The 21,965-nt window shown below is 36.3% G+C and overlaps 1 protein-coding gene across 1 annotated transcript; it reads left to right on the top strand.

Moving 5' to 3' along the window:
- The first annotated feature begins 604 nt into the window (after positions 1-604).
- Positions 605-19,732, top strand: Pi15 (peptidase inhibitor 15). The gene is made up of 5 exons (XM_036179697.1): positions 605-884; positions 14,472-14,590; positions 15,152-15,284; positions 15,399-15,514; positions 19,252-19,732. Exons 1-5 carry the CDS (start codon positions 618-620, stop codon positions 19,385-19,387), a joined length of 771 nt encoding a protein of 256 aa, XP_036035590.1. The 5' UTR covers positions 605-617; the 3' UTR covers positions 19,388-19,732.
- The last annotated feature ends 2,233 nt before the right edge of the window (positions 19,733-21,965 follow it).

Here is a 21,965-nt window from a genome sequence, read left to right as displayed (position 1 = left end):
ATTTTCTGTGGCTACCTGTGTTTCTCCTTGTCTGTCGCTAGGTCAGCTTGCATTGCTAAAGATTCCTAACTTGAAACAGGCATGCAGGAATATAGCATGCAGTTCAGGCGTTTGGGAAAAAGGGGCAAAAGTCTTCCATTCATTTTAGGATGAATGGTCACGTGGTTCATTTTTTTCTCTAGCTCTAGAAAGTTCCTCTTAGGGGTTTGATTCATAGCACAGCCAAATGAGTAGAAACTACAGTAGGTTCCCTTCCAATCAACATTTGTTTAAATTTTGGGAGAATGTCAACCCCAGTTATGTTCCCAAGTGATGATGTTGTAAATCCATAAACTATGGCTTTCTCTCTCTCTGTCTCTCTCTCTCTGTCTCTCTCTCTGTCTCTCTCTCTGTCTCTCTGTCTCTGTCTCTGTCTCTGTCTCTCTCTCTGTCTCTCTCTGTCTCTATCTGTCTCTCTCTCTCTCTGCCTGTTTCTCTGTCTCTGCCTCTGTCTTTCTCTGTCTCTCTCTCTCTCCCTCTCTCTTTTTTGCTTGCTCGTCTTTGTAAAGATCCTAACTCTATTACTTTTTTTGTTTTAAAGCAAAGCAAACCCGGTGGACTCTTTTCCACCCCTCAAAATGATAGCAGTCAGCCTTGCGATCCTTTTGTCCCTTTTCTGTAAAGCAAGTACCGCCGTCGTCTTACTCAATTCCACTGACTCATCTCCACCAACCAATAATTTCACTGATACTGAAGCAGTCCTCAGCAAGCCACTACAGTCTGCGGAGATCCCTAAAGCCAGGCGGAAGCGCTACATTTCGCAGAATGACATGATCGCCATTCTTGATTACCATAATCAAGTTCGGGGCAAAGTGTTCCCACCAGCAGCAAACATGGAATATATGGTAAGAGGAATTCTTTCTTCCTTGAATTCTGAATGAGAAAGCTTTAATTGCGTGGTAGTGGAATATAAATGGACCCCAGTGCCCATATGCCAGAGGATACAGGGTACATACTTGAACTTGGAAAAGGTTTTAATGTATCTCATAGTGTTAAATTGTGTTCTTTCATGAATTGGTGTATTTGAGAGAGACAGGGGAGGGGATCTACATAGACTTTACTTCTGTGATTTCCGTAATCCCAATGAGCCACATTTTCTATAAGGAGAAAAAGAAATGGGGTATGCTGACTGTCCACATTTGGAAAGTCATCTTTCCAAGCAGAATTCACAAGGAATTTTTTTCTGTACCTTCTGAATCTAAAAGTCATATTTATCAGTTAAAACATTTCTTGAGAATATTTCTTGAAATTAAATGTTTCATGTGCATGATTTATTCCTGGCTAGGTGTCTCTCCCATTTCTTGGACAAAGCTCTCACCCACACTACTTTATTTGTATTCTAAGAGAACACGCTGGCTCTTTTCTTTCTTCCTTGTGATTTAAGACTTAGTCGGTCAGATAAGAGTGAAGCCAGTGCACTTACTTGCACACAGTTCCAAGTTGCCATGAACACATTCTTTGCTCGCTCTTAAAAATAGACTATGTTTAAATCATTTCACTTTAGAGAGCAAAAATATTAAGTTGGTATTAAAAGGAAGGAGTCTGGCTGAGCTTTATTTTTGGTTTTGAAGTCATACAAAGTTATGATTTAAAATTCTGGACTTTACAAGGTGACAGTGTAGAGTCTATTTAATGCAATGAAGACCACCAATAGTTATCAGCGTCTTGAACCATCTACTTTCTCTAAATAGGTTTTTGGTGCCTGTGTCAATGTCACAAGAAAAATAGACATATCAAATTAAACTAAGGGAATCATAGTTCATGAAAGTTGTCCGATTTAGATCTTAAAGTGCCCTTTACTAGGATTTATTAAATTAACAAAAGACATAATCAGCCCTGGGTATTATCATGTCATGATTAAGACTGTGGGTGTGGGAGTTTAAATGTGTTCCAATTCTAGTCCTGTCCTTTTAACTGGCTGAGCTCTTTATTTAGTGGGCTCGACTCTCATCTTCTCTAAGATAAGGATAAAGTTAGTATTTGCCACCAGGGATTGTTGTAAGGACTACATGAGTTGAGGGGCAGAGAAATAAGTCCAGAATTCATTGATACATAGCTGTTCATTAAACTTTAGCTTATATGACTTTCTTTGAACTTTCTATGAAAGGAGACCTAGTAAGAACTTATTGAAGATCTAAAAACAAACATTTCCCCACATGAAAGAGGGCTGCAGTTATACATAGAGGAGCAAATATGTTTCCAAAGCTACTATAGATTATGAAAGAAGTAAACATTGAGTTCTGTGTGAGCTCAGACAGGTACAATACCTAGACTACAAGGCCTGGGAGTTCATTCTGGCTATGATCACATTGATACAAAAACTCAGATGACGACCAAGACCACTGAGCCAGGTACGGTAGCAAGCTCCTCTTGGTTCAGATCATGACTGTGCTACTCACTATGTCCTCACACATTACTCAGTGGCTCTATGACCCACTTTGCCTGTCCCATTCCTTATAATGGGAATAACAATGCACACAATAAGCTATCAATAAATAATGGAATAATGCAAGTCACTATGCTAATAACATTGAGGGCAAAGAAGTCAACAGGCATAGAGGCATAAATGGTTACAACACAGTAGAAATCAGTAGAAAAAAAATTCTCATTAGATCTCCCCTTATCAAGGATTAAATCACTCCATATGCATTTATTTAATTGCTTCTATGTGCCAGAGTCCATGCTAATTGTTTCCACAGATGATGCCATTTGATAGCCCACATTTGCTATCTGAAGTTGATTGAGATTGCGATCACAATTTTCCAAATTAAATCACTTAGACCCAGAGATGTTAATGACTAAACCAAGATGGTGTGGCCAAAGAGTGATATTGTCCAAATGGACATTGTGGTGGGGATGGGTCTTGTCTCTTCATTTGTGAGATATAGCACATGTCCACTGAAGGGTATCTCAGACTATCAGGATATGTTAATCACCTCAATAAAAGTTCCAGAGGAGATTATAAATTATTCTTGTCTTGTTTATCATTCTCTCATAGTTTTCTTCTCAGGTATCAGAATCCCAATAACCCAGCACAGGGCTAATTATATAGTCTATATTCACAGATCTCCCTTAGTTCAATGAATGCAATGCAAAACCATAGCCAAAACACTGTGCTCTATAAAACAAAACAGGGGCAATTTGAAAATCTGTGTTTTGAAATCTGCATTTTCACTGTTTACTTAGCATCTACTGTATGCTGGCACTTTTCTAAGCCCCAACATACATTCTTGAACAAAAGCATCAAACATCCTTGGCCCCTGGATGGTAATAAAACAACAAACCAGATAAATGAATCAGCTAGAGCAGGCTGGTTCAATCCATCAATAGACATGCTTCAACTGGGTCCATGCAGTGAAGTTCAATGGCAGGCATATATTAATAGGTAGCATAGAGGTTAGTGCAGTTACTCTGAGTGACTCAACTATTAAGCTAAATGAAAATATGGATCTCAGTGGGACTCTGTTACCTTTACTTTAACTGACTCAACACTGATTTGAATTGGCATCAGCTGGAAAGCTAGATCAGTTTCTAACCTGTACCATACACCTCAGAAATGCATGGCATGTTTATTGCACTACTTAACAAATACTTGCTCTCTGAGTCACCAGCTGCATGGTCAATTATCCTCTCCAGTGGGTGCTGCTACGCTGGAAAGCTTCACAGAAAGTGGGCTTAGGCTCAGTGCTTTCTCTAGCTTCCCTAGGCTGCCTTGCAATTCCTTTATTCTCCAATGCTCTGAGCCTTTTGTCCAGTTTCTCTCCACCCAAGGTCTCTTCATGTATCCTAGTTAAGATTTTGGCATTAGAATACCAGTTCCTTTAAGGATATTTTTATGCCCACAGCAATGTGCACCTTATCTTTCCTTTAACCTGCTATGGCTTCTGTACCATCCATGTCTATAGTACTGTTCTCATCACAACCAAGCTTGACAAACAGTCGTCTGTGCACTTATTGCTAACTTTCTAATTTTAGGGCTACAGGGTGCTAAGTTAATAATTATTTTGTCTCTCTATAGATTTTTGAAAGTCTCTGTGTACTAACAGTAAGCAAACATTATTTATTGCATTTAGGCAAAAAAACCCCAATTGTTATATGTTTATAAACAGCACCAATTTTGATACCATTATAAATACTGTTAGCAGTTTCCATCCCAATATTTCATCACACACACTTGAAATAGAACAAATATTTTATAGTTTCTTTAGAAGCTCTTAAAATTAAATTCCTTAAGTAGTTATCTTAGATCATGTACAATTAAATGAAACACAAGAAATTTGATCACCAAGATTTACATTCACAAAATGGATATGTTCCATTTTTATATTGTACCTGTGACTTTAGTAAAGCACACATTGTGGTCAATACTTAGGTTTCTGAACAGAGTTTTCACACAAGCAACAGTACAGATAGAACATAAAATATGCAAGTGAAACATGTGCACTCTTGGCTCCCATTCTTCAATTAGCTTCTTGACTAATTTCCAGTGTGCTTTGGACACCAGCTGCTTTTCATTCTTCATAAGGGCAGCTTAAACTATGACTCTAAACCACAAACCACATTAGTTTCTTAGAATAAAAATTATCCCCCAAAGAATGAATTTGCAAAACTCATACAGAGTTCAGTTTGTAGGATGTTCTGATTCAGAGCAATTGAGTAAATTAATTTTAAGAACAATTGAAACCTTTCCATGAGAGGAAGGAATCCAAAGATAGGAATCTTTGTCTTTGTAACAGTGCAGTAAAAACAAAACAAATGGGGGGGGGGTAAAACCACCAAGCATATAATTCAGTATAATGCCCTGCTGATGTAATAACATGAAACAGATAAACACTGTGAATGAAATGGGGATGGAGCTGATCATCTCCAGCTGGAAAATGATGAAGCAATCTGTGGAAGGCGATCATGGGGCACAGATACTCTGGAAGAGGTGTGGTGGCTGTGATGGAAAACCAAACAATGGGTGACCCAACCATGAGCACAGGATATTCAGGAGGTAAAGAACATGCCTGATACCAGAGAAATCAGGAAGAGCATGACATTTGAGATCAAGGGCAGAAGGGAATCCTAGACAGATGGCTTCAGCATACATATGGGGTGGTGGCTGGTGAGGAATAGAACTTGATTTTTAAGTAAGAGTAAGGAACACTAGAAGGTACTGTAAGCACAGTGAGAAGTAGAAGGAAATAAATGAACTGCAGCACACGTGGTAGAAAACTTCACAGAAAGGCAGGTTAAGGACAACGTGAGAGCAATGCTGGAAATGGGCTGGAAAAGAGGAGAATAATGAAATCTCAGGAAACTCAAATGACTTTTGTCATCATACGACTTATTATACTTGTTTGTTGCCCACAAATCTGAGTTTCTGAGATAAATATAAAAGGTTTCTTGTGTTCTTCTGGAAAAGGGAAACATATCTATTACCAAATAGTAGTAGGTAACAAAGTAACAGCATGATTCAATGAATGAATGCAGCAATTAATTCAGCCTCAGTGAAGGCCAACACATTGTTGGCCTAGAATGCTAATTTGTGACTTGGGAATAATGAAAATGCTAATTTAATTTATCTGGGCTTTATATGGAAGAAAATGTGGATAATTTAAACCACTATTTTTTCCTTTCTTTTATAGTTGACTAAGCATTATGTTGTCGGGTCTGAGGTAGGAAAATTGCTGAGTTCAAGGCTAAGTTGGGCTATACAGTGAGTTTTAGACTAGCCTGAGAGACACAATAAAATCTTGAATAAAGTTATGTATCTATCTTTGTCTTTTTGTTGTTGTTGTTGTTAGTGAAGCAATGCTATGTGCCAGGCAGCACATTTATTCTTATTTGGAAAGGATAACTTCATTGATTTTATCGGGAATACGTGAAATTTGCTGTGTCTAATCTAACTCTCTTCATTAGGAGCTTTTATGGCTTATAGAAGTCCTGTGAGAACCACTGCCAGGAAGTCAGTGGGCTGAACACACTGGCCGACAAGAAGGCACTTGCCAACACATTCAGGGCTCTCTGTTCTTGCTCTCTTGGATAGGGAGTTGGGTGTTTTGGCTTCTTGGGGAGACCAGGCAAGTTTTGTAGGTGCTTTCTTCCCAGATAGACTCTACTGCAGGTTACACCAAAGAAGGTTGTCCTACCTTGAAGTTTGTGTCCTTTTGTTTCTCTTTTCCACATCAGAAGGCAAGAACATTTTCTCATTAGAGATTGTAAAAAGTGTACATGTTACAAATATTGAAGTAAAATGATTCTGAACCATATCATTGGGGAGCAGAAAGAGTACCTGTGAGTAATGTATGGTCTACCTCATGCTATGATTCTTAGCATCCAATACTGCAATCTTAGTGGCAAATGATATTTGGCCCCAAACTTGGCAGCAAAAAATAATTTTGTGTATTTCTGTTGAGAGCTTTTATAGAACCTAGAGTCACATCTTGTCCCACAATTAAGAGTTAAGAAACAAGTAGCTTTTCTGGTTAGAGTATATGATTACGATGAAGTTGTAGGCAAGACTTTTTTTTACTCAGTCTCTCTTTCTGCTTTATGCATTTTCCTGCCTCTTTCCTGGAGTGTAGAGGAATGAGGAACAGAGACAGAAAGTAGTATGTGTATCAAGGAAGTGGACAACACAGTGTGCTACATGCCAAAGCAGAGGAACTACTGACTAGCCTAAGAGTACAAAAGGAGACCTATCCCATGCATGGACTGATGCAGCAGAGTAATGCAGGCTTCCAAAAGTAATGTTGCTAGATATTAGACTAAAATATGTTATACAAAAGAGATATAAGGAGAGGGGACTGTGTAGTCAGTATATAAAGGTTCTAGAAGATATGGGGTGGCATAATGAAGAAATAGAAGCTGTATGACTTATACTTAATGTTTAAAAGAATTGAGTTTTAGATGGGACTTTGTTGTAAGACCAAGGGAAATATTAAACAATTTAGCTGGGAAATTACATAATTGTATTTGAATTTTAGAAAGGTCATTCTGGCCATGGGGTGAAGAAGGAGTGGAAAGAGGTAGTAGTGGAGACAGGCTGCCCAGTCAGAGGCCGTCATCATAGTCTGGGTGAGAGATAATTGAAACCTGAAGTACGTTTGAGGCAACAGAATAAGCTGGGGCTGTGAAATATTTTGGAAATCAGGTCAGGAAGCGTGACTCATATGAAGTTGCAGAGAAGGATTTATAGGATGGAGAAGTCAGGACCCTGTCTCTGTCTTCAAGGGGGACAATTGGATCATTCTGAGTCAGAGTACACAAAGCACAGCAAATTTTAGGAAGCCAAGGAGTGGTAGGGGATTATTGTCTGGGCAACATGGCTATGGAGAAAAAACATTCTTCCCCTGAGAAAATTTGGTATAGGAATACACTTTGACACTTAGACAGATCATTCTTTGTAAGGTAGGTAGTAGGGAAGTGTCATGAAAACTGGATTAAAGATTTTGTCTATAGAAATCTACTTAAGAATGTTTGCAGTAAAATGCCATCCTAATTTAAATCTATTTTAAGGATCTACTTGCTGCCAAGTTACTTCAGCTCACTTGGGACAAGGCATATTTTGGAAAATAATCAAAGGGCTTCTAAAAATGTGGAAATCTTCTAGGATGACTATCTGGTATCTTTAATTTAATATATCTGAAAACTGTATCACAAAGAGCCCATGAGCATTAGGTGGTTATAAATTTGAGCTATTGGATTATCTCTGCGAATTTTGAAGGATGGCATTGTAGGAGAGGCAAGGAAGATTAAAAACTAATGTGTTACACCAGTTTAGAAAATTTTTTGGCACAAATGCATCCTAAACTGAGGTTTGGGAGATGGAATGTGAGTTCTACCATGCTATGTTATCCACAGCATTTCAAATCAGATGACAAACATTTTGACACAAATAGGTAGGATGACCAACATGTTGACTTTATAATTAACTTTTAATGAAATCTTCTAAATTCCACAGCAATTAATGCAAACAAAGATGTTTTTTAAGGACACAATATTTTCTGCTAATATTTCATATTGCATATTTTAGTTAAGCATGAACATTGTACCAAATCTGTCTCTTGACATTCTTTGGAAATCATTTTTCAGTGGATAGTAGGTATCCAGACAGCTACTCTGGGGAGTGGATAGTGTAAGATCTGGGAATTGCATGTCTGCCTTGGTATAACTTCACAATCAAGAAATTCATTTTTAATGTATTGTGACATTGAATCGGTGAAAGAAATTGGCCATTCATGAAAATGCCTTGACAGCCTAAACTTCACTGTCAGATGACCACTGATGTATATATAACATTGCAACCCCTTACCTTCTGAAGAGTAGGGTCATTACTAGATGATCAACAATTACTTTCAAACTTTACAATAAAAATCAGATGTTAAATAATGCTTGAAGGGTGGAAAATACTCTTACAACTTCCAAAATATTCTCTAATGTTATCTCTCCTTCTGCCCAATGTTATTGTCCCTATGAGCAAATGACTTATTTCTACACAATTCCACTGATGATTTTTCAGTGGCTTCGGGCTTTATCTGTCTTCTTTTTCTTGGACTTCCTGGTTAGTAGAGATTAATGATTGATAAACTGATGAAAAACATTCTCAAACTAATTCTTATTTCAGGTGTCTCCCCAACCCCCCAACCTCACTATCATTTTAAAATCCCCAACAATAGTAACAGGTGTTATTTAGTGAACTCTAGCCCTCTTAAAGCTGTGATAAATATTCTTCAATCTCTGTATCAAGCTTATTCTCATCACAGTCTTGAGAGATGAGGACATGTTTCTTCATTTAGAGATAGAAACTCAAATCTTGGAGAGCATAAATTCTCTGTCTTTGACAAGTTGATCAAAATTCTCTATCAGGCAGCAAGTATGGTTCAGACAACAGTGTACTACAGCACACTGCAGAACCGTGTAGTGTGGTATAGTACATGCTTCTTTTTGTCTAGTCAACTCTTCTGTTCTTAGGCTCACTGGACAGCAAATTTCCCTACATGCACTTCACCTGAGAATATCAGAGAGTATAAGAAATAATTTTAAACATATAATAAAATTATTCTTGTACTCTCTATGCTTGGAAAATAATATAGGTAAACTGTCTTACTGCTAATCATCTTTGGATATCTGCTAAGAGAGAATAAGTAACTACAACATTGACCCTGGCCTCCCAGTCATCACGTTTTCTTAACCACAAGCCCTTTAAATGATGCATGGGTACATAAATCTGCTCCCCCATTCCGCTGTTGCCAACACAGACTATGAGAGGAGGTTCCACAAAGATATTTGGCTTCTGAAAAATCCTGGAAAACTAACAAATATGTAATTCAGGAAATTCAGACTCAAGGTCCCTTCCTTGCCAAGGCACAAGTGTCCACAAGAACAGTGTCATTAGTGTTTTTGAAAACTGGAAGCTGTGTAGCTTTGAGCAAACAATGGCACTTCCTGCTTGTCCTCCTTTAGATTAGGTTCCAACAAGGGCGTATTCTACTGTAAGTGAGATGCTTGCCAATGAGCAGGCCTGAACAATAAAGAATAAAGGTCATATATTATTGCCCATTATCCTTAGGACGATTGACAGATTTCATAGACAAATTACACTGATTCACATTTTCAGATCCTGAGTTGAATGAAGATCAAACATCTGTTTTAAATTCAGGCTTGATGGAAAGGTGTTGCCATGATTTTTAATTTCTTATCCTTAAGATTTAGAGAGTTTTAAAAGGTATTTCTCTGACATGTCACATCTGAAGTATTGGTTAATAAGGCCATCTATAGTTGGCACTACATGTATGCACATCCAAGGTCTCTAATCTAGGAATTTGATTCAATAGGTCCAGTAGGGCTATATATGCCTTCTCAAAGATCCCGGGAATATTCTGGAAGTATTACTCTGGTGAACACTGTAAAAGGTGATTTAAGCACAATAAAAGCTCATAGTTCAGGACTTGAGACCCAGTTGAGGTTATGGTATGTGGGTCAAATATCCACACCTTTGACAAGGGACTATGAAGGGATTAATAGATTAAAACAAAGAGTTATTCCAGAGATAATTTCTACATTAACAGACAATTCATTTCAATGCTCATTTAATTCCTGATTGAGAAAATACATGGGTACTATCATCACGAAATATCTTTAACACAGAATGATACTTACTTGGAAATGTGTTTCACTGACTAAAAGAAGCAAACTTTTTAAGACTCATATTTTTGAGGGATAGGGCTTCTTTATATGATATAGTATAATTTGAAATTTTCCTTGTTTGAGCTTTGAGTTAAAAGTTGTTGAGAATCAATTTTTCTTTGCTACCACCCATGGACATGAGGAGAAAAGGAAATACATCCATATTATCATAATAGGAATAATAATAACATTACATTTTGCAGATCATAAATGCTGACAATATCCATGCTCCCAGTCCCTAAATAAGTACATCTTTCTGTAGAAAAGGCATCTCTGTGAATCTCCTTGTGGTGGTGCACACCTGTAGTTCCAGCTCACCAGAGGTATTGATAGAATGGTCCTGAGTTATATAGTAAGGCCCTGCTCAAGAAATAAAGTAATCCCTGCAAGACAGTGCACGCTATTTCCTGTCATCTTCATGTTATCAATCCTTACAGTCTCCTCTCCCTATATAGTTCTACATGCAATGTATGGTATTTCTGTTTTTGAGGCTATGGGAGGCTATATGCTGTCCCAATCATTTCTTTTACCTTAGGTATCATCCTTTGAATATCATTTAATTATTAATCTAGAAAATAATCTATATGCCCCCTTTGAGGGCCTATCATTCCCTGTCTTCCCACCTGTTTCTGTCCTAGCCTAACCAAGTCTCATTGCTGTCTCCTGGATAGTTTAACAATGGTTCTTATATGTTCATCTCAGTTTCCTTTAATGGCATTTCACAAACATCCCTTTCTAATAAGAGTAAGTCCACCAATTTTAAAATAGCCCATGAACCATGTTAATGCTTTTGACTGCCCTCCAGAGGAATAATTTTGTCATCACTTGATTTGTCTATGGCTTCTGCAAGTCAGCACTCTCCTCCCAATCTAACACAAAAAATCAAATCACACAAGTTGTTAAAAAGAAAAGAAAACATGTTCTGTGTAAAATGTCAAAAACAGTCCAAATATGTAAGACATGCCCACATAAATATCCAAGAAAATAAATGTCTTAGAATATTCCATGCTTATCTCCCATGTTGTTTCTATGTTATTGTCCGTGTCCATATCCAATTCATAATTCTATCTCTGAAATTTCACTGTGATATTTTTTATTTCTAGCATGTTGTTTTTGAACACGATTGTACTGTGTATAATAGCTTTTCCATGGTTGACTCTAGTGTTCTAAATTATCATTCTTATTTCTTCCTTAATTTTCACTTCAATTTCATTTTTTAAAGGAAGGGTTTTCTTTTCATGAATGTAGAATATTTTGGAAAAAGCATTTTATTTAATGTCTACCTTATGAAAATTAAATGGCTAAACTTTATTTCTAAATTTAATGCATTTATTTTTTGTTTTAGTATTTTACTTAATTTGATAATTACCCTTTCCATACATTTAAGAAACTCATACAAGTGAAGAAATACAGACTTAATACCCTCTTACATTTTACTGGAAAGTAAAAGAAACAAAATATTAGAGAAACAAAACCAACTTCACAGTACTGGTTTAAGAATTTATCAGATTTTTATCATTTTCAACTTAAAATCACAACTGACAGTAACGACTTTTCTAAATATTATGTTGAAAATAGATGACTATATGCTACTGTGAGAAGCTGTGGTCTCCTAATTACTACAAACATTAGCAAAAGGCTGTAAGCACAGACTCATTACCTGAAACTTTTCATTCTTTTGAACTTTCAATTTTGTCCTTTTCCACACTTCCATACTTTATACTTTGGAATTAAAAATATTTTTAAACAATTCTACAGTTATAATCTTAAGTAAAGTTTAGAGTTACGTTTCAATGGTCATTGTTTCTTAGTGGCCAGAAGTACTGGCTGGGACACAAGTACACAGTCCCAGGTGCCATTGTGTCCCATTGTGTCTTTAATAGTACACTGAAGATCTCCAAACAGGACAGGACATGTGGTAGGACACCCTTTTATTTGTGTTATATAAATATTATCTGATTCTTCTGCCAACTTATATAAGACAGGAAATTTCTCCCAACTCTCTCCCATGAAGCAATATTCCTTATTTCAATTTTGTATCTCTGGGTCAAGCTCAAAAGATCTCCCAACTTGATGAGGATCCTGCATTCTTTTCATTTTCCTCTTATCTCTCAGGGTCACAACTCAGCCAGATAGTCAGATGACATCAGTTTGAATTCTAAGTCTGTTTTCTTGTCTTAGGCTAAATGTTTTCAGTTTCATGTGATTTACAGTCAAGATACTCTGCTTAGCCCAACTATGTCTTAATTTATTAATAAACAGATTAAACCATGTTAAATATTTTAATTCAAAGCTAATTTAGCCCATTTAAGATCAACCCTATGTGTGTCTCTGTCTCTGCTCTCACGTTAAGAGGATGAAAATAAACTGGGGGTGGTTGATGGCATGCAAGCATGGAGACTAACCTAGTTAAGTCCCCAGATCCCTCATGAACTTTTCAGGTGCATTGACACATGCTTGAAATTTCAGAGCTCTGAAGATGGGGACAAGAGGACTCCTCGGGCTTGCTAGCCATTCACTCTTGCCAAGTGGGCCAGCTCTATGTTCAGGGAGATGCCTTGTCTAGAGAAATAAAAACAAACAAACAAATAGGTAGGAAGTGATTAAGGAAGACAACTGATGTCAACCTTTGGCCTCCACATATGGATGTCCACCCCACATACACATAAACACACACACACACACACACACACACACACACACACACACACACACACACACACCACATCCCCAAGGAAAGACATTTCTTGAATATTTTGAATTGTTTTGTGTAGAGTGTACATTCTCAGTAGTGCTGGTCAACCTCTGGCCAGTACCATATAGCACTTTCTGGCACTGATTCTGCGGTTACTCATGTATATCCAAATCATGAATCTGAAGATGACATCACCTCTAGTCTTCTAGTTTTATGGATGAGTTAACTGGTAGACAGATGGTGAATGACAGGCCCCAGTCATTGATGATCTCAGTAGCATAATTAAGGGTAGACACAAGATCACTTTGTTCCATAACAGTGCTATATGTGCCATGCTGTGCTCACATATTTAGTTGACTATAATAAAGTATTTTTAAAACTGAAGAGACGGTACATGTTAATACATAATGTATACATGTACTTTTTTCTCATAAAACTGTGATTAAACAACCTTTCAAGAGGTGTAGCTGGTTGAAGGTACCATCCTTTTGTGAATTAATTGTACAGTTTTACAATTCAATAAACTGAAGCCAATATTTCAGAAAGCCATATTTACTAACTTTTGAAGTAAGAACAAATGTTTGATAAGTCTATTATCAGCCAAACAAAATATCTTTTAAATGTTTATTTACGTACTAGGTTAAAATAGTTTCACATTAAATTTGTTAGTTTAAAGTTATGTGCCAATTTATGAAGATGTCTTTCATATTTGTGTATTCACACTTTAATATAAAGTTGAGTATCTTTACAGAGGTAATTTATTATTGATAGGTCCACAATTCCTGGTTTGCTTGACCTCTCTATGCAGGTATTGAGATGGGAATACCAATCCATGCCATGATTACTATTAACATTTATGATATCAAAGAGTCATGCAAATTTTGCTCACATTTTTCAACTAACAATAACTAACTATATATGAGTAACTCTCTACTAATTTTTTTCTCAAAAAAACAATTTTTCTTAATTCGATTAAAACATTATGTGTTATATTTGTTTTGCACCCTATGTGACACTTTGAAGTTATTTTATTGTAGTTATGTTTAGTTCACACTAATTAAAATAATACATTTTCATATTATGTTTATTGATAATATAGATTCTAAGGCTAAGAAATGTGAGAATTCATGAAACTGACTACCCTATAGCACAATCTGACTTTTGAAATTTGCACTATACTTGACATTGCTGATTTTGGCAAATAAATTTGAGTAAATCTGGTCCTATTTAGGAAAATATATGGATGGTATGGCTCTTTGTTTCTCTGAAAAGGAATTTGCTAAATCAATTGATTTTGGTGCATTCAAATTTCATGGATCAACTTGTAATGTCCCCAAGTTGTTGTTAGATGTAATATTTTTCTTTTAATCTATTCCTCCCCCCAAAATAATGTCCATAGTGTGTTAACTTTAGGTGAATTTGTCTGAATTTTTTTGTTTTAGTAACAATAGTCACAGGACCCTGAATTGAAAGAATTCCTGGAAACAAGGGCATTGTTTCTTTCCTTTCTTTTTGTTTATCATAACAAATTGAGCAAAACTGAAGGACTATTTAACTTCCACAGGTCTGGGATGAAAATCTTGCAAAATCTGCTGAGGCGTGGGCAGCCACTTGCATTTGGGACCATGGACCTTCTTATTTGCTGAGATTTTTGGGGCAAAATCTATCTGTACGAACTGGAAGGTAGGAAGCAGATAAGCAATGAAATTAGTAAATAGGCAAGTTGACAAGATAGAAAAATCTGCACTTATATAAGTGTGCACACAGGAATATATGCATATGTTAACTATGAGACAGTTCTTACTGACAACATACTTCCTTCTACTGTAGAATATTGTGACCAAAATTCTATAACTCCATTCTTATGGTCACTTTCATTAGAGGTAAAGTATTTTAACTATTCTCATTTGCCTAATAAATCTAAATTATTTATACAATTCCAATAGAGTAAATTTTCTGCATAAATTAAATAAGACTTTGATGATTCCTGAATAATTTTTTGTATTTTTCTGTTTTTGGAATGGCATGGCATGTACTTAGATGAATGAAGGCTCATTGGATGTTATTATGCTTTTCTCTTTCCAAAGAAATCAGTAACTTTAGCAGACAATAATTGTAATTGTCAGGAGTGGCTATAAGTTTATTATAATGAATAATGTTGTAACACTTTTACGGTGTAACAGGAGTCCTCTAAATAGCTCCCCATTGGACTGAGTTCTTTTTTTGCTTTCTCTTGACATCTAGATATCGCTCTATTCTCCAGTTGGTCAAGCCATGGTATGACGAAGTGAAAGATTATGCCTTTCCTTACCCCCAAGATTGCAACCCTCGGTGTCCTATGCGATGCTTTGGTCCCATGTGCACTCATTATACACAGGTCATTTCAACTGCTATGTTCCTTTTTTATTCTTATCTTTAAAAAATGCTTTTCTTATTTTGGTGACTGTTGATATTTTAAGTAATATTTGAATATATTGTTTTATTTTTTCAGATGGTTTGGGCCACTTCTAACCGAATCGGATGTGCAATTCATACTTGCCAAAACATGAACGTCTGGGGATCTGTATGGCGACGAGCAGTGTACTTGGTCTGCAACTATGCACCAAAGTAAGTGCCAAGTTGAGTTTAATTTCCTGGATCCTTGGCTGAAAGAGATCAGTGGTCAGATGGGCAATTTTTTCATTATTTATTTATTTGTTTGTTTATTTATTTATATTGGTTTTTTGAGACAGGGTTTCTCTGTGTAGCTTTGTGCCTTTCCTGGAATTCACTTGGTAGCCTAGGCTGGCCTCGAACTCACAGAGATCCACCTGCCTCTGCCTCCTGAGTGCTGGGATTAAAGGCGTGTGCCGCCACCACCAGGCCTGATGGGCATTTTTATAGCTATAGAAAAAGTATTCTGCAGTACTTCTTCGTCTTCACCTGCTCTTCATCCCCAGCCTCATCATCATCCCAACAGACCTGAAAAAATGGCAAGGTGAAAGGTTTCTTTTCACAGGGACAAAGATTATGGGTTAAAATTGTAAAGAATACACATTGAGACACCTGAACTCATTAGGTTCTCCTTGCCATCACTGCTCTGTCATCACAGGCGTAAGCACTGTGTTTCATAACCATTGATACCTGTATCAAAGGCATCACAAAGCATCCTTTAGAGATGTTATCAGGACAATATTCTGAATTATCAGTACTATAATGTTAGCTTACCTATTTCACTAGGAAAGCAACATATTAGAAAAGAATCCTTCCTTCCTGCTCTCATTTTTTAGATTAAAATTTATATGATATCGTCATTCTATAGCCTACATAAATATAATACCAATTTGTCAAAGATTACAAATCCAGTTGTATGTTTGAATATTTCCCATAAAGATCAATAAACATTTACTAACATTTAATAAAATATCTTCCTGATAACTGTAACTCTGAGGATGAAAAAGTGTTCCAATATTTATACAGAGTTCTCTTCCCATTTAGAATAAGTACCAAGTGTGCAAGGGATTTATGATATTCATGGTGTCTTCTAAAGTGAGTCTCAAACAAAGATTTTCTCCGGCTTTTCTGGCACATAGAGGGAGGGGAACAATGTGTCATAAGTAACCATATGACTCATTTATATGGTGCTAGGCCTGGGCCAATCCTTCTAAAAGGTTAGAAAATCTGTGATTTTCCTTCAGAATTATTATAATGAAGAGTTTGAAAAACTATTTCTCAAAAGATGTTTAAACTCTGCATTTTCTGATATTTTTACTTTTATGCCTTTTATCTGCCTATGAAGCACTTACCCTTTCTCTGTTATAAACTGGCCAGGTTGTAATGAATGACCAAAGACAGATTTTAAAAATTCATTTAGCTTTTCCACCAAATAATAGAATTTCCTAATAATATTAATTGAATTATAGACTCCAAATATGAGGCATTGCATTAACATTAATGTATTATAGCATTAACATTAATGTATGATAGTCTTAATAAAAATCACAGGTGATTAAGGCTTTTAAAATCTTGCCTGGGAGTGAATATTATTTTTCCAATTTCAGTGTGAAGTTTTCAGTAAGCTAATGCTTTCAGTGGAAAAGGAGAGAGGAAGAAAAAAAATGAAGAGAGAAAGAAATAATATGTGAAATAAATGGATTTGAACAAAAAATTAAAGAATAAATGATACACAAATTGACTAATTGTTGACTATTATTATCCTCAACTCAATAGTCAATATGATTTTTATAATATATGACAATATTATCATATAATAAACTTTCAGTTCTGTGTTTTTGTTCCCAAAATATATGCCTGATAGGTTAAATTTTTAAAAAAATAAGTAGGAGAATATGAAATTATATAACATAGGCTGATTCCATATACTGTTCTCATATACCTTAGAATAAATGCATAGTGGGAGATAAGATTTTTTTTTTAAATGGGATGGTAGGATTCAAGACCAGATGAGAACACACAAGTCACTTGATAGGAGTAGAGACTTTGAGTGCTTCTAGATAAGCATGTGATGCCCTTGATGTATCTTGTCCTCTAGGCAGATAGTAAAATCCATTAAGTGTAAGTGGGGAGTCCTAAACCTCCATTTCAGTTTGTGATATGAAAAGTAATTGGTAAGTTTTTTAATGTGCACACTTCCATATATTGAAAATATTCTAAATTTTAGCTGACGAGTTTGCTAGTTTTATATCCTGTACATGTACTTCACAGCTACCTTTGCATCTTGCTCAGGTCAAATGCAGATGAGGGTCTGTTGTGCTCAACCCTGAGTTTTAGCATTGATAGCCGAACTTCTTTCTTCACTTAATTTCCTTCATTTTGCTATCTGTATTAGTATTCTAATAGTGAAAATAAGTTGTTGTCATCCTCTATTATAATTTAAATAACAAAACCCCAGAGCCATCATAGCCTTGTTCAGATATTCTGAACAGTGAATTTGCTTCACTTACAGTAATCATGATGTCATCACAGTAAGAAGGACCAATCAAGTAGTTGTGTGTTTTCACCATCATGAAAAATCAACAAGCATCAACTAGAAACTGAACTGATTTGACTTTCCTGTGTGGAGAAAGATATGATAATCACTTGCACCTACGAACCATTACTCTCTCACTGTGAGAGTAGTTGCCTACTTATTTTATGAAGATTATACTCTTAAATTTTTCACAGCTTTTATTAAAATAAATGAGCACTTGTAACCAATTTTTTTTATTCTTCTCTAATGTATTACATCCTGGCCACAGTTTTCCCTCCTTCCCCATTCCCTTTCTCCCCTCTGATAAGAGCAGGCCTCCCAGGAACATCAACCAAGCACAGCATAATATGCTTCAATAAGATCAGGCACACACCATCACACCAAGGCTGGGCGAGGTCACTCAGCAGGATGAAAAGGGTGCCATAAGCAGGTGAAAGAGTCAGAGACAGCCCCTGCTCCCACTGTTAGGAGTCCCACAAGAACACCAAGCTGCTCAGCCATAACACGTATGCAGAGGACCTAGGTCAGACCCCTACAGGCTCTCTGATCTCTGCAAGCTCCCATAAGCCCTGGTCAGTTGATTCTGTGGACTGTGTTCTCATAACCAAATGTATTTTTTTTGTATAGAAATTCATTATTCATTTCAGACCTTCCAATGAACTACTTGATATTTTGTGATTACTTTACATTATCATATATAATTTTTTCCAGTGAAACATTTTATACATGTATGTAGTGTATTTTGATCATATCACTCCTTTTTCCAAACCTTCTGCTTTCTACTTCCACATCTTTTCTGTTGATGATGACCTAATGAGTTCAATTAGTGTTACTTACAGGATCATGGAATCTTAGTAGCACCTCCCCCAGCTATGACAGAGCATTAGTAGACACTGTCTTGTGCAAATCTTAGGCAGTAATCTCGCCTACTGCGAGTTAAAATCCTAGGTACTTTAGACAGTGCTAAGAGGGAGACTGCACAAGCTGAGGAGCATTATGTGTGCAGAACTTTGACCTGACCTTGCACCCTGCAATACTGCTAGAGCAGAAGACAAATGTGCTAGATGGATTGAGCCTGGTGTCCATGATTTATAATATCACCAGAAATTGTAAATAGGACTTTATTACTTACCTGTCAGTTAAGATTCTGTTTGTTTACTCAGAGAGAAAGCATTTTAAAAGCAAGAAATATGTGAAAAGCTGCTTTGGAAATTAAAAAAAAAAAAAAAAACCAAATGTAACTTTCAGGGCTTTATAAAGTATACTCGTTAACATGGCCATCATGTGTCAAGAGTGTGTGAGGATGTTTGTAAAAGTAATCTGATTTTGGGTTGAGTGAGCAGCACTAATGTCACCTTTTCCTTTTTCCTCCAAGGGGTAACTGGATTGGAGAAGCACCATACAAAGTAGGAGTGCCATGTTCATCGTGTCCTCCAAGTTATGGGGGAGCCTGTACTGACAATCTGTGCTTTCCAGGAGTGACGTCAAACTACCTGTACTGGTTTAAATAAGCTTATCCTTTTTCCTCTGGGAGATACATTGGTCATTGGACTCATAAGCATATATATATATATTGAAGTTTGAACATATTATGCATATTTTATTATAATCCTGTTTTCATTTTAATGGCCAGTTGTCTGGTGTTTGTCTATGGTGTTAAGTCTTAGATACAAACAAAACATCAATTTCTACTTTTCTGACCTTAAATTTAAGATAAAATATTGTCGATGTAGCGATGACATAGTTGTCATGTCCAATTCTGAAACCTGCATTCCAGGGAAATTATGTTATTATGTCCCTAAGGAATGAAATATATGTTCAAGCTGTAATATATGTGTATTGATATGTATACATATATATGTATGCACACACATATGATGTGTGATGTGACACATAGACAATACAATGTGATAGTTAATAAGGAAAATGAAAAATATATTTGGGTTTATGGGACTCTTTCAGGATCATTTCTACAATACCTAAGAAAGGATAATTTGCAACTCAGTGATATTTGGAAATAATAATTAATTAAGCAATTGTGGAATTCATTCTGGAGATACTTTATTTTATTTAGGTCTACAAAATGTATTCTGAATTTATGGAAGTTTCCATAACACACCTTTTGCTTAGTTTCATTTTTTTTTTCTAATGAGTAAATCTGTTGAGTGTTTACTTTGACTAATTCACTTTTCTGGTTATGTTCTGATAATGCCAAGATGATTATATGTGATTCCTGCCTTTGAGAAGCTGTCAGAGAGGTCCACAAAACAGCAGAGCCCAGTAATTTGGCTATAAATTATTTTTAGCTAGTCATTTTTCATATGTCTTGAGGAACAGACATAGTAACCACTTATAGGTGGAATGGACAGTAAGTGCTGCTGTCTCACATGTAAAGTATCTGTTTCCCAGGAAACTCCAATATTTAAATGATATATGGAAGGTGTCATAGTTACAGTGCTGTGAATAGACACCATGACCAAGGAAGCTTATAAAAAGATAGCATTTAAATGGGGGCTTGCTTACAGTTTTGGGGTTAGTCCATGATCATCATGGTGGGGAGATGGAGGCAGTCAAGCAGGAGGCATGGCACTGGAGGAGCTGAGAGTTTATACCCTGATCTGCAGGCAGGAGGCAGGGAGAGTGAGACTGGGCCAGACCTGGGTTTTTAAAACATCAAAGTCAACCCACAGTGACACATTTCCTCCAATAAGGTAACACACTCTCCAACATGGCCACACCTCCTAATCCTTCCCAAACATTCCATCAAGACCTTGTGCTCAAATATATGAATCTATGGGAGTCATTATCATTCAAATCACCAAAGCACATAAGAATCAACAACTGCTCAGAGATTTCTGAAGAAGAATAGGCCAGGCTGAAAACAAGATCTTCAGAATATTGACGAGGTCCAAGAGAAGTAAGAGGTATGAATAATCACAGGACTAGCATGTTGGTACAAAAAGACCAGGCAGAAGGCTACAGAAGAGTATAACACATCTTGGGACCCCTTAACAAAAGTTGAGGGTTTTATAAAGAAATGTGTAGGGATGAGGGCACATTCATCTCATTGTTTTCTCTGCTATTAGTTGGAGAAGGTCAATCTACTTATCTTGAGCTTTTGAATATCATAGTCAAGATCCTCCATAAATACCACATGTAGCCAATTTTCTTAATACAGTCCTCCTTGGAGGGATGTTTTTCAAAGAACTAATTATGAAACTTTATTTTTATGGAAGAGTAATTTTCAGTTCCTCATTAACTTTGTTTACGAAAATCAAGTAAATCATTACAAAAACTTCTCTCATGAGATTAGAAAATACACATCTTAATTTACAAAATCATTTTCAGAGAGTACAGTACAATATCTGGGCCAAGACATGGAGAAAATTATATTTCAAATATGTGTGTGTTTGTGTGCACACACGTGAGCATAAGTATAGACTTATAGAGCAAGTAAACATGGTCATTTTAGAGAGCAAACAACAGAAGAAAGCTATTTTTTAAAATTCCATACACAGCTGCAGTTTCTTAGGTGGATGCATTGAAAGATGGCAGATAGTTAATTAGATCCATTCAATGGGAGAAGAATCCACCATTTGCATCCTGGGCCTACTTGCTGACAAACAAATGGTCTAATTACTTTTAAACACTGACAATTGGAACAAAATGTTTTGTTATTAAGTGACCCTGCCTTGTGGAAACATATATGGGCCTTATTTAAATAAGTATTTCAGGAATACAATAGAGAACAGAAGTATTATATAATATAGAGTTGATCCAGTTTTCTTTTCTTTAATTTTATTTCCCTTGAGAACGTCTCACATATCCCAGGTTGTCCTTAGATTTACTATGTCATCAAGAATGACCTGACTCCTGATCCTCTTGCTTCTAACTCTCAAATACTGGATTTTCAGTGTGTGTCACCTGGCCATTGGAAGGAATTTCATTTTGATGATGCCAGCTTGATTCACCCAAGAATATTTTCATCCTTAATGTTACTGAAGTAAAAAACTATATAAACCAAAGTTTGTAGGTCTCATTTCCAGGTTTCTTTCTGGCTTGCATGGGTAATTGAGTTTCTCAGATTGA

Source organism: Onychomys torridus, chromosome 2 (genome assembly GCF_903995425.1).
Source record: "Onychomys torridus chromosome 2, mOncTor1.1, whole genome shotgun sequence".
NCBI lineage: Eukaryota > Metazoa > Chordata > Mammalia > Rodentia > Cricetidae > Onychomys > Onychomys torridus.
The sequence above is the reverse complement of the archived record's forward strand: the minus strand, read 5'-3'. Positions and strand labels throughout refer to the sequence as shown.